This window comes from Heloderma suspectum, chromosome 5 (assembly GCF_057233095.1).
Source record: "Heloderma suspectum isolate Gila_16-S chromosome 5, 16-S_ref, whole genome shotgun sequence".
Lineage (NCBI taxonomy): Eukaryota > Metazoa > Chordata > Lepidosauria > Squamata > Helodermatidae > Heloderma > Heloderma suspectum.
The window spans coordinates 216,536,545-216,549,520 of NC_139462.1; the positions used below are offsets into that span (position 1 = coordinate 216,536,545).

Genomic DNA, 12,976 nt, shown 5'->3' on the forward strand with positions numbered 1-12,976 from the left:
GCTTCCGCTATGCTATTTGCGTTCCCCTTTCTTGTCTTCGTCTTAGTCTACATAAATATTTATGTAGACTAAGATGGCCAAAAATAAGGAACGCAAATGGCGGCGGCCGTAGCCACTGCCATTTGCGTATGCGTGTTGTTGTTGTTGTTTTTAACCTAGATGTGATAGGCTACGTAAGTCTTTACGTAGCCCATCATGGCTGAATTCAGGGATGCAAACGGCGGCGGCTACAGCCGCTGCCATTTGTGTCCCTGCTAGCCAGCGGACGGATGTTATGCTATCTGCGGAGCGGAGCTGGCCGGCCAGGATTCCGGGGGGAGGCGCAGAGCGCCTCCCCCCCCAGTGAGGGTTCTGGGGGAGGGATAGAGCGCCTCCCCCCGCCTCTCCCCCCAGCAGAACCCGGCGGAGCCAGATAAGCGGGGTTTTGTACACCCCTAGGAACTAGAGATCAAATGGCCAACATTCGCTGGATCATGGAGAAAGCAAGAGAATTCCAGAAAAACGTCTATTTCTGCTTCATTGACTACGCTAAAGCCTTTGATTGTGTGGATCACAACAAACTGTGGCAAATTCTTAAAGAGATGGGAATACCAGAGCACCTTATATGTCTCCTGAGAAACCTGTACGAGGGTCAAGAAGCAACTGGAGTAAGAACTGGACATGGAACAACCGATTGGTTCAAAATTGGGAAAGGAGTACGACAAGGCTGTATATTGTTGCCCTGCGTATTTAATTTATATGCAGAGTACATCATGAGAAACGCCGGGTTGGATGAATCACAGGTCGGAATTAAGATTGCCGGGAGAATTATCAACAACCTCAGATACGCAGACGATACTACCCTAATGGCAGAAAGCGAAGAGGAACTAAAGAGCCTCTTGCCGAGGGTGAAAGTGGAGAATGCAAAAGCTGGTCTGAAACTCAACATTAAAAAAACGAAGATCATAGCATCTGGCCCCATCACTTCCTGGCATATAGAAGGGGAAGAAAGAAATGGAAGCAGTGACAGATTTCATTTTCTTGGGCTCCAAGATCACTGCAGATGGTGACTGTAGCCATGAAATTAAAAGACGCTTGCTCCTTGGGAGGAAAGCTACGGCAAACCTAGACAGCATAGTAAGAAGCAGATACATCACCTTGCCGACAAAGGTTCTTATCATCAAAGCTATGTTTTTCCCAGTAGTAACGTATGGCTGTGAGAGCTGGACTATAAGGAAGGCTGAGCCTATAAGGAAGAATTGATGCCTTCGAACTGTGGTGCTGGAGAAGACTCTTACGAGTCCCCTGGACTGCAAGGAGGTCAAATCAGTCCATCCTAAAGGAAATCAACCCTGAGTGCTCATTGGAAGGACAGATACTGAAGCTGAAGCTCAAATATTTTGGCCACCTAATGCGAAGAGAAAACTCCCTGGAAAAGACTCTGATGCTGGGAAAGATTGAAGGCAAAAGGAGAAGGGGATGGCAGAGGATGAGATGGCTAGAGAGCATCACTGATGCAATGAATATGAATGAACTTGAGCACACTGTGGGAGAGAGTAGAGGACAGGAAGGCCTGGCGTGCTATGGTCCATGGGATCACAAAGAGTCGGACATGACATAACAACTGAACAACAACAATGCATGTGGATGGTCAGAACACAACTGAGTAGTTTGTCAAATTGGTATATATAGCTCTGTGTTTTCTTGATAATTGTTAATCACTTAACTATAGGTTATAGACACACTGCAGTGTGTCTGTTAGGCACATTGGATGTCTGATGCAGTGCACCCTTCCCTGCTGCAGGGGACATATACAGAGAGGTCCAGTATGAAAATACGCTTGCATAATAATGGGGTGCATGGGAAGGAATGAGTGCCCCCCCCTCCACTGAGACTTTTATCTGTCTGCTTGTTCTGGTGCAGAAAATAATCTCTCCTATTGACATGTGTGGGAGAAGAATCTCGGTCTCTAGTGGAGAAACTGTTGACCAAAACTTTGCTTTCTTCCACTGACACTGATGTCAGCTGGGCCCATGATTACAGTCCCTTTTCTTTCTCTCATAGAAGCAAGTGGGAATCATTTAGTTCTGTGGGTTAAAGTAAGTAAGCTCCAAACAGGAATATCACTGAAGTAAGAGCTAAATCTGTTCCTATCCCCAGACACTGGTAACCCCAGTGTCAGCGCTGGAGGAGAGACTTTGACCCGATCTCTGCAATCACAGAGGTGTCAATGGAAGCTATTAAATTTTATGAACAAAAGGAAATTCAGACCATCATACTATCACATCAATAGTTAATACATAAAATCTACTAGAATATGTTTTACAATGCATTGCAATGGGGTTGTGCAAGAATTTTTCTTTCTCTTTTTTGTTACTCTATTGAGTAAGCGTTTAAAAAATGAAAATAATTTCATTTTTCTTTGTACAAATCTCATTCATTTTGTTATGCATTCAGTATTATTGTATGCATTTTCATTACTCATATTATTTTTATAGGTTTAACCTTTTTTCTCCCCCCGCCCCCTTTTTTTTTTTGCTGTTGCCTGTAGATTTTGGCTGCAACCTTCTGGCAGCTGCCATTTTCTGACCTGGAATGCCTCAGAACAATGCAACATCTGGGGCATTTTGAGGGGGGAAATTGCAGCTGTTAGGAGGTGGCCACCGAGAGGGCTGGCATTGTGTTGGGGTGGGGAAGGTAAATCTGAATGAGTGATAAATGGGTATGAATGGCATAACAAAACAAGAACCATTTGTACCCACTCATTGCTCCTGGCCAATGTTCCCCAACTTGATGCCCTCCAGTTGTTTTGGATTTCAACTCCAATCAGCCCCAGCCAGTATGGCTAATGCTGGGAGTTATATTCAAAGGGTTGGATTCAGATTTATGCTGGATCAGCTGTGCTGATGGAAGTGCACTTTCCCACTCACTCCTTCCTACAGCAGCGTGCCCAGTACCGTGAAAATGCTACACAGAGAGTCAGGAGATCCTGCTGAATGGTGGGTGCATTGTAGTGTGGGTGGAGGGGGGATTCCTAAATCAGGCAGAAGGACCTTTCATGGGTGGAGCCCTTCTCTTGCAGAGGGTCCCTTCCCCACACTAAAGGCAGATTCTGGATCCCACCACATAACATCTGGAGAGCACCAGGTTTAGGAAGGCTGCTCTTGGAATTTGCTTTGTAATGAATGAAAATAGAACCGAATGGACCCCATTTCATTTGTAATGAAATGAATGCACACCCTACATTGAGAGTGAGATTTAAAATGATTTACAAAGTTGTAGCTGAACCTAATAAAGCAAACTGAAGAGATTATCTTGAATATATTGTGCATGCTGTGTTTCTTGGTTACCAATCTCTTGTTTCGAATAATTTTTTATAGCATTCTGGGGCCAGCTGTGACCTTCAAAGTGCACTCAAATGTCCTCAATGTCACCACTGCTGATGTTGCCAAAGCAGCAGGTAAGAATCCTTATTGTCTAGTATAAACTTTTCTCCATCCACCATCGAATTTAGAAAGACAGTCCCAAACAACAAGAAGACTCCTTCTCCCCAGAAGATTGACATTTAATGAAAGACATTTGAAGTGGTGGTCATCCAAATGGAAAATTTAAGTGTAACGTCTTTCACTCTTTTAAAACTGCCTGACACTTCCTAGTTTATAAAAGCACTGAATTAAACACAGAATGATTCTTGGATTTCTTAGTGAAAGAGAGCCCATAATGTTGTGTTTACAAGAGAGAAAATCTACTGTTCTTAAGTGAATGTTTGACATTAGTGACTCCCAACTGGTGTAGTTATATGACACAGAAGGAGTATTACTACAATTAAGCCTTTATTTATGGACTTTGGAGTAGGCTACAAATGTGTTTGTGCTAATTTGACAGTTCCTATGACCCGCAGTTGGTAAGCACTGTAGATCAGCAACTAAACATCCTGCTCTAAAAGAGCCATGGCAAGGCACTGTAGATTTGATTATGGTCATTTTTTAGTCTAGCCTTGATTGTAAATTGTTTTGCCTACCAGAAATCGTGTTTGGAATGCTAATTGCCTAAGCAGGACTGGTCCAAGCTTTTTTGGTGCCCTAGGTGAATTAAAAGTTTATTGCTCCCCGATACCCCACTGTATCTTACCTTATGCTAAGCAGCATAACAATATCACATTTAATGATCAAGAGTTGACCAGGATGTTATTTCCTTGTTTTCATTTTTTATGTCCATCGTAAGCTGCCTCTTTACACCTTCTCCAAAGGTACCCCAAGTGAGATTGCCTAGTTTTGCCTTGATTCATTTTCCTTGATATTTTGGCCAGCTTTGCATCTAGGAATGTAACTACATCTAAGGTAACTGAAGAGCAGCTTTTTAATGAGTAAGGACAAATATTTATACTGGTTTAAAGTTATAGCTTATATTGCTTTATTAAACATGGGATTTCATCATGGCAAAATTATTACACTAGGGCTGCAATGCTATGAAAGCCTCACTTTTTAGTAACCATGCATGCCTGAGCTCTAAGGCTTTCTCCAGTTCCAATAAAGCAGGAAATGGAAGGAAGTATCCCAAGATAAACTATATCTCAAACATCAGTATCAGTGTGGCTAGAGATAATCTAACATAGACCCACTTTTGGACCACATGGAGGTGCCTTTACAGACATCATGCCAGTTTGTACATACAGTGGACTGCATTGTATGGTGCATAGTTGATGTGCAAGTAACTCATGAGGCAGTAGAGATTGTGCAGTTAGTATTAAACTAACCTGTAGCTGTTTGCATGTGCAAGTATAATCTAAAGGACTATGAGATGGTATGGTGCTTTAAAGGCGGGGTATAAATCAAAATGAATAAATAATAAATAATAGCTATTGCACATACTGAACTGGGAACCAGTTTGTAGATACTTTATCGTCATGTACTATGTATGTATCTTTCATAACAAAAGCTCTTTTTACCTTTACAAGTTTATATTCACAGTCATGATGCTCAGCAATATGGAGCTCTATGGAGTGAAAATTAATTGCTTTTGGTTGCCATTAACTACATTTGGTGAATCTTAAGTATATGCTTAACTTTCCTACTGAAATCAGTGGGATTTGAATGTGCTTTATTTTGATTGCATAATGTTCATGGTGTTTATTTTTTAAATACATGCACTGGATGCAACTAGTTAACTATTTTTGAAATTTAGCTAACATTGACCCTTCCATTTATGAGTTTATCTTGTTACAGATGTTCTCTTTGAGATATTTTGCATGCATCCCAGCAACTCTATTTGTACTTTGGCCTGTACAGCTTATGACCCATCAAGCCAAATGCAGCTCAGCAGCCATGTAGGGCAGCCTACCAGGGGCTTGATAAACCTCCTGGTTTTGCTAACTGACTAGGACTGAGAAAAGGGGATTGTCAAGCACCTAGCAGTCCATAATACATGTTTGGTGGGCAGTATTAGGCTTGGTGAGTGAGAAATTGTGCAGCTGTACTATAAAGTAATTGAAGTAGAAAAATAGTACAAAGTATTCTGTTTTTGTTTGTTTGTTTTGTACGTTACAGTTCCCTTTTCAATAGAACTACTTCTAGGAACTTGATATTGGTTCTAGGGTAGATACTACTAAGGAAAGGATAATCTATTTGTTGTTTGAAAAATTCTAGTGCACAAAATCTGGTAGATTTTTAAATTTAACTTTATATGTATCTCGGTAATTTACCCTCTGCCTAAAGGCCAAACTTTATCATTTTGGATAGCTGCCAGTTCTGTGATTACACTGAACAGTGGAGGTGATTGAGTGTATCAACAAAGATTTCATTTTCCAACATACCAGATTTCATATCTCTTTAAAAACATTTGCATTATATCCTATGCAAATGCTGCCATAAAACCAAAACACAACACTCAACATGTCTTTTGGCCACATATTATAAATATATTAATACTGAATGGCAATGAACAGGAGAAAAATATAACAATATCTCACCCTTTCCATCTTCATACCCTTGATAACCCCCAATTTATTCACTGCGTGAGGACTACAAATTGTGTTCTGGATTGTAACAATTTAGGGTAGGGATGGAGAATGTGTGGGCCTCCAGATGTTGTTGGACTGCAACTCCTATGAGCCCTAGCCAGCATAGCCAATGGTGAGGGATGATGGGAGTTGCAGTCCAACATGTTCTAGAGGGCCACATGTTTCCCATCCATGATTTAGGGAAATAAGTGGCATATGCAAAGAACCATCCCCCTGCCACCTTCCCCTTCCATGTGACTGCTTGGCAGGGAAGGAAGAAAAAATTTCCTGTCTTAAGGCTGCTCCTCATAAAAAAGTAGACCTTGGATATCCTCCCCATTTCCTTTTCTCTCTTCCAGAAACTGTTTACAGATAATATTGTGGGGGGCCATAAACAATTTTTTAAAAATACGTTAGTATGCATTCTGATAACGCTTGTGGCATTTATATCCTTTCGTTCCTCTTCAGGGCTAAAACAAATATAACTTCGTAGCTATTGTCAATAAAAAGTTTCTCTCTGTGAGACAGTCCTACAGATCCCACAGATGTACTATAAGGGTAATTATAACTTACATACATTGTTCCATATATAGCGGTTACTTTTGGGAATGCTATCCTTAAGTAGTCTATCTAACTACAAATTATATTAGACTGAAGCTGTGTCACCTAGGGGTACATGCTCTTCAATGAGTTTTCCAGGAAACAATAAGCTATTAAGATTGCCTTTACACAGTCAATAATTAAGATGATAGTGTATGAAGATAACGATTAAAAAAACACCCAAAGCCACTATCATATGTGTTTCTTATATTTTCTCTTGTTCTATTCAGAATTGAAACATTCATTGTATATGACCTTGAAATGTGTTGAATGCTATGTTTTGTTTTGATGACAGCATCTATCTATGGGGTAATACAAATTATTTCCAACCATCCTTGTCAATGCAGTGTAGCTGTTTTAACTTTTAAGTATAATGGCTAAGTACGTACCGTTTTGTGCTCACCCTCCCTAAGCTGTGATAAGTTCAGGGCAGCCTTTATGAGTAATTTTCTTTTGTAGGAAGGAACACTGGAGAGGTATGGTGTCATCAACCTAATCTATTTATTTACTGTATGAGCAGGCGTGATTCAAAAAAGCAGGCAATGGGCAGGCAGTGATGGCACCAAAGCAAGAAGAGCACCCTGGAATACCCCAAAATTGTTTTTGCTAACTCTGCCAGACCAGGCAAAATTAAACAGAGGGCATCATCTATCTAAGAGCCCCTCAATCAGCTTACACCATCTAGGGCAAAATCTAAGGTAACTTTCATTCTAGTTCTGAATGTTTTTCCTGAAGAGCATGATAGACATTTCTTAAATCATTTAATTCATCTGAATCTGATGGGATTTATTAGTGCAGATAGGGCTGTTAGTCTGATCTTGACTCTTATTAAAAGAATTTATAGAAAATATATATTTAAATGGAACACTGGAGTTTCAGCTGGCTTTAATCTGTAGAGATGCCCTATGGTCAGTCAAGCTATGGCAGTTTACATCTGCTAGGTATTTGGAAGTTTGCCTGTAAATATGCATGTTTGAAGAAATTCAGCCAAAACTTTTTGGACAAGTAACAAGCACATTATAAAGCTATAAATGATTGAAAAATCACTTTAAAGCATGCATAGGCAACATCTGCTAATTTTTTGTGCAATGGTGCCTAATTTGGCCTCATTTCTTAAGTGGCATCACAGTACAATTTCCCAATGTTTAGTTTCACTATCATTAGCTAAAGGACCTACTGCAGTCAAGCTGTTACTAAAACAGTTGGCATAAGAGTGGTGAAGCCAAGTGAGGAACAGAAACCTTAGTCCTATATAATGTGATTGGACATGGTGCCTAGGAGCTCTTTCCTGGAAAACAGTGCCAATAGCTTAAATCATAGTCAGCGGTGGCTAACATAGAATGCTACATGTAAACGCTTTTATTTCCATCAGGCTCTTTTTCCAGTCCTAGGAATCTGTTTTCTCTCCCTACACACACACACACACACACACACACACATACACACACACACACACCTTATTTGGTCATTTACATAGTTATGAATTGACCACCTTGCCTTCCTGTATGAGTATCCTAGGTGGCTTACAGTCGAACACAAAATCCATGTAATACCTATAAAACAAATCCATGCAATCAAAATGTTGTTGTTCAGTCGTTAAGTCGTGTCCGACTCTTTTTGACCCCATGGACCATAGCATGCCAGGCCTTCTTGTCCTCCGCTCTCTCCCGGAGTGTGCTCAAGTTCATATTTATTGCATCAGTGATGCTATCTAGGGATGTTGGAGAATTTCTCCACGAATCTCCGGGAGGCCAAATGCCAACGCATTCGGCCCCCCGAAATTGGTGGGGAAATTCTCTGCCCCCCCGGGATGGGACTTACCTCTGTCAAATGTAAGGGTGGATGAAAGTCACTTACCTGTCCTCGAAGCTTGTTCGCGGTGGGGGGGAGGCACTTCGCTACTCCCCCCGCGAAGTTCAGGCCGGGGGGGGAGGCTTCCCGCCTCGCCCGGCCAAAATTCAGGCCGGGGGGGAGGCTTCCCGCCTCGCCCGGCCGAAATTCAGGCCAGGGAGGAGGCGCCTCGCCTCGCCCGGCCGCGAACTCAAAAGTTTTGTTTTTTTTTTAACGCCCCCGTGATAGGCTACGTGACGATTAACGTAGCCTATCACGGCTGACTTTGCAGATCTAGCCGTGATAGGCTATGTTAATCGTCACGTAGCCTATCACGGGGGCATTTTTGTTTTGTTTTCTTTTATTGCAATGGCAGCGGCGGCAGCCGGTCAAAAGACTGGCTGCCACTCCCGCCCCGGACGAACACCCGCCGAACCACCGTCCGGACCCGCCGCCGGGAGGGACATTCGGCAAAGGTAAATCCCATCCCAGGGGGGGGGCGGGGGCGGAGAATTTCTCCCCGAAACTTGTTCGGGGGGCCGAACACGTTGGCGCTCGGCCCCCCGAAGTTTCGGGGAGAAATTCTCCGCCATCCCTAGTCGAATGTCCCTCTCAGCGGCGGGTCCCGGCAGTGTTTCGGCGGCGTTTTGGCGGCAGTGGGGGCGGTGGCCGGTCTTCCAACCGGCTGCCGCCGCCGCCATTTCCCAGTAAAGTAAAAAAAAAAACAAAAACGTGATAGGCTACGTAACGATTTACGTAGCCTATCACGGCTAGATTTTCAAAGTCAGCCATGCTAGGCTATGTAAATCTTTACGTAGCCTATCACGGCTGACTTTGAAGAAAAAAAAAAGCGTACGCAAATGGCGGCACCCATGGGCCTTATTTAAGCGTTGCCCTTATTTTTGCTGTAATCTACGTAAATCTTTACGTAGACTACCCGTGCCCAAATAAGGAATGCAAATGGCGGTGCCCATGGGCACCGCCATTTGCGTACACGCTTTTTTTTTTTTTCAAAGTTAGCCATGATAGGCTACGTAAAGATTTACGTAGCCTATCACGGCTGACTTTGAAAATCTAGCCGTGATAGGCTACGTAAATCGTTACGTAGCCTATCATGGTTTTTTTTGTTTTTTACTTTACTTTTTTTATTTTGTGGCCGGGGAGATGGGGCGCTCCCCCCCAGCCTGAATTTTGGTGGCGAGGGATGGGGCGCCTCCCCCCCGCCAAGAATTTCGGGGGGAGAACCGGAGCACCTCCCCCCCACCGCGAAGCAAGCTCCGGGACCAGGTAAGGGACTTTCGTCCATCCTTAGGGAAAACCATAGCTTTGATTACATGGACCTTTGTCGGCAAGGTGATGTCTCTGGCTGCTTCTTACTATGCTGTGTAGGTTTGCCATAGCTTTCCTCCCAAGGAGCAAGCGTCTTTTAATTTCATGGCTACAGTCACCGTCTGCAGTGATCTTGGAGCCCAAGAAAATAAAATCTGTCACTGCTTCCATTTCTACCCCTTCTATATACCAGGAAGTGATGGGGCCAGATGCCATGCCAGTGTGGTGTAGTGGCAAGAGTGTTGGACTGGGACTTGGGAGATCCAGGTTCTAGTCCCCACTCGGCCATGGAAGCTCACTGGGTGACTTTGGGCCAGTCACAGACTCTCAGCCCAACCTACCTCACAGGGTTGTTGTTGTGAGGATAAAATGGAGAGGAGGAGGATAATGTAAGCCACCTTGGGTTCCTTGCAAGAGGAAAAAAGGCGGGGTATAAATGCAATAAATAAATAAATAAAGTTGAATTTCAAACCAGGTTTTGCACTCTCCTCTTTCACCCTCAGCAAGAGGCTCTTTAGATCCTCTTCACTTTCTGCCATTAGGGTGGTATCGTCTGCATATCTGAGTTTGTTGATAAATCTCCCGGCAATCTTAATTCCGACCTGTGATTCATCCAACCCGGCATTTCTCATGATGTACTCTGCATATAAGTTAAATAAGCAAGGCGACAATATACAGCCTTGTCGTACTCCTTTCCCAATTTTGAACCAATTAGTTGTTCCATGTCCGGTTCTTACTGTTGCTTCTTGACCCTCGTACAGGTTTCTCAGGAGACAGGAAAGGTGGTCTGGTACTCCCATCTCTTTAAGAATTTGCCAGAGTTTGTTGTGATCCACACAATCAAAGGCTTTAGCATAGTCAATGAAGCAGAAATAGACGTTTTTCTGGAATTCTCTTGCTTTCTCCATGATCCATCGAATGTTGGCAATTTGACCTCTAGTTCCTCTGCCTCTTCTAAACCCAGCTTATACTTCCGGTAGTTCTCGGTTCACATACTGCTGAAGCCTAGCTTGTAGGATTTTGAGCATAACCTTGCTGGGATGTGAAATGAGCGCGACTGTACGGTAGTTTGAGCACTCTTTGGCATTGCCCTTCTTTGGAATTGGAATGTAAACTGACCTTTTCCAGTCTTGTGCCCACTGTTGAGTGTTCCAAATGTGTTGGCATATTGAGTGCAGCACTTTAACAGCATCATCTTTTAGGATTTTAAATAGCTCAGCTGGAATACTGTCATCTCCACTAGCTTTGTTGTTAGTAATACTTCCTAAGGCCCACTTGACTTCACTCTCTAGGATGTCCGGCTCAAGTTCAGTGACCACACTATCTGGCTATCAGGGACATTAAGATCTATCCTGTATAGTTCTTCTGTGTATTCTTTCCACCTCTTCTTAATCTCATCTGGTTCTGTTAGGTCCCTGCCTTCTTTGTCCTTTGTCATGCCCATCTTTGCACAAAACATTCCCTTGAGATCTCCGATTTTCTTGAAAAGATCTCTAGTCTTCCCCATTCTGCTGTTTTCCTCGATTTCTTTGCATTGTTCATTTAAGAAGGCCTTCTTGTCTCTCCTTGCTATTCTCTGGAACTCTGCATTCAGTTGGATATATCTTCCCCTTTCTCCCTTGCTTTTTGCATCCCTTCCTTCCTCAGCTACTTGTAAAGCCTCATCAGACAGCCACTTGGCTTTCTTGCATTTCTTTTTCTTTGGGATGGATTGAGTTGCTGCCTCCTGAACAATGTTACGGACCTCCGTCCATAGTTCCTCAGGCACTCTGTCTATCAGGTCTAATCCCTGAAATCTATTCCTCACCTCCACTGTGTATTCATCAGGGATATGATTTAGGTCATATCTGTATGGTTTAGTGGTTTTCCTGACGTTCTTCAATTTAACACGAAATTTTGCAAGAAGCAGCTCATGATCTGAGCCACAGTCAGCTCCAGGTCTTGTTTTTACTGACTGTATAGAGCTTCTCCATCTTTGGCTGCAAAGGACATAATCAATCTGATTTCGATATTGACCATCTGGTGATGTCCATGTGTAAAGTCACCTCTTGTGCTGTTGGAAAAGAGTGTTTGCTATGATCAGCATGTTCTTTTGGCAAAACTCTATTAGCCTTTGTCCTGCTTCATTTTGCACACCAAGGCCATGCTTGCCTGTTATCCCTGTGATTTCCTGACTTTCTACTTTGGCATTCCAATCCCCTATGATGAAGAGGACATCTTTTTTTGGTGTTAGTTCTAGAAGGTGTTGTAGGTCTTCATAGAACCGATCAACCTCAGCTTCTTCGGCATCAGTGGTTGGGGCATAGACTTGAATTACTGTGATGTTGAATGGTTTGCCTTGGATACATACTGAGATCATTCTATCATTTTTGAGATTGTACCCCAGTACTGCTTTTCCCACCCTTTTGTTGACTATGAGTGCTACTCCATTTCTTCTAAGGGATTCTTACCCACAGCAGTAGATATAACGGTCACCTGAATTAAATTCGCCCATGCTTGTCCATTTTAGTTTGCTGATTCCCAAGATGTCGATGTTCAATCTTGCCATCTCATGTTTGACCACCTCCAGCTTACCTTGATTCATTGATCTGACATTCCAGGTTCCTAAACAATATTGTTCTTTACAGCATCGGATTTTCTTTTCACCACCAGACACATCCACAGCTGAGTGTCCTTTTGGCTTTGGCCCAGCCACTTCACTCTTTCTGGCACTACTTGGAAATTCCCTCTGCTCTTCCCCAGTAGTATATTGAACACCTTCCGACCTGAGGGGCTCATCTTCCGGCATCATATCTTTTAGCCTTTTGATACGTTCCATGGGGTTTTCTTGGCAAGAATACTGGAGTGGGTTGCCATTTCCTTCTCCAGTGGACCACATTTTGTCAGAACTCTCTGCCATGACCTGTCCATCTTGGGTGGCCCTGCATGGCATAGCTTATGGCTTCACTGAGTTACGCAAGGCCCTTCGCCACAACAAGGCAGTGATCCATGAAGGGGGCAATCAAAATACATATCATAAAAATTGAGATACAGCTGTTAAATATAAAAAATAAAGATACAGTTGTTAAATATCAAACCATTACAACTGCAAAAAGCTAAAATTGTTCTGCAGTTTGTAGGAAGGTTTGCTGATCATAGAATCACAGAATAGTAGGATTGGAAGGGTCCTACAAGACCATCAAGTCCAACCCCCTGCTCAGTGCAGGAATCCAAGTAAGAAAACTTTGATACAGAAAATGT

General features: G+C 42.9%; 1 protein-coding gene across 3 annotated transcripts in view; it reads left to right on the forward strand.

The window, feature by feature from the left end:
• The window catches only part of PTPRN2 (protein tyrosine phosphatase receptor type N2), a 1,142,627-nt gene that overhangs the window by 522,973 nt on the left and 606,678 nt on the right, over window positions 1-12,976 (forward strand). For all 3 annotated transcript variants that reach the window (XM_084859285.1, XM_084859286.1, XM_084859287.1), the window contains one exon: window positions 3,360-3,439. In XM_084859285.1, the coding sequence (XP_084715411.1) occupies window positions 3,360-3,439 (80 nt within the window). The remainder of the gene's footprint in view (window positions 1-3,359; window positions 3,440-12,976) is intronic.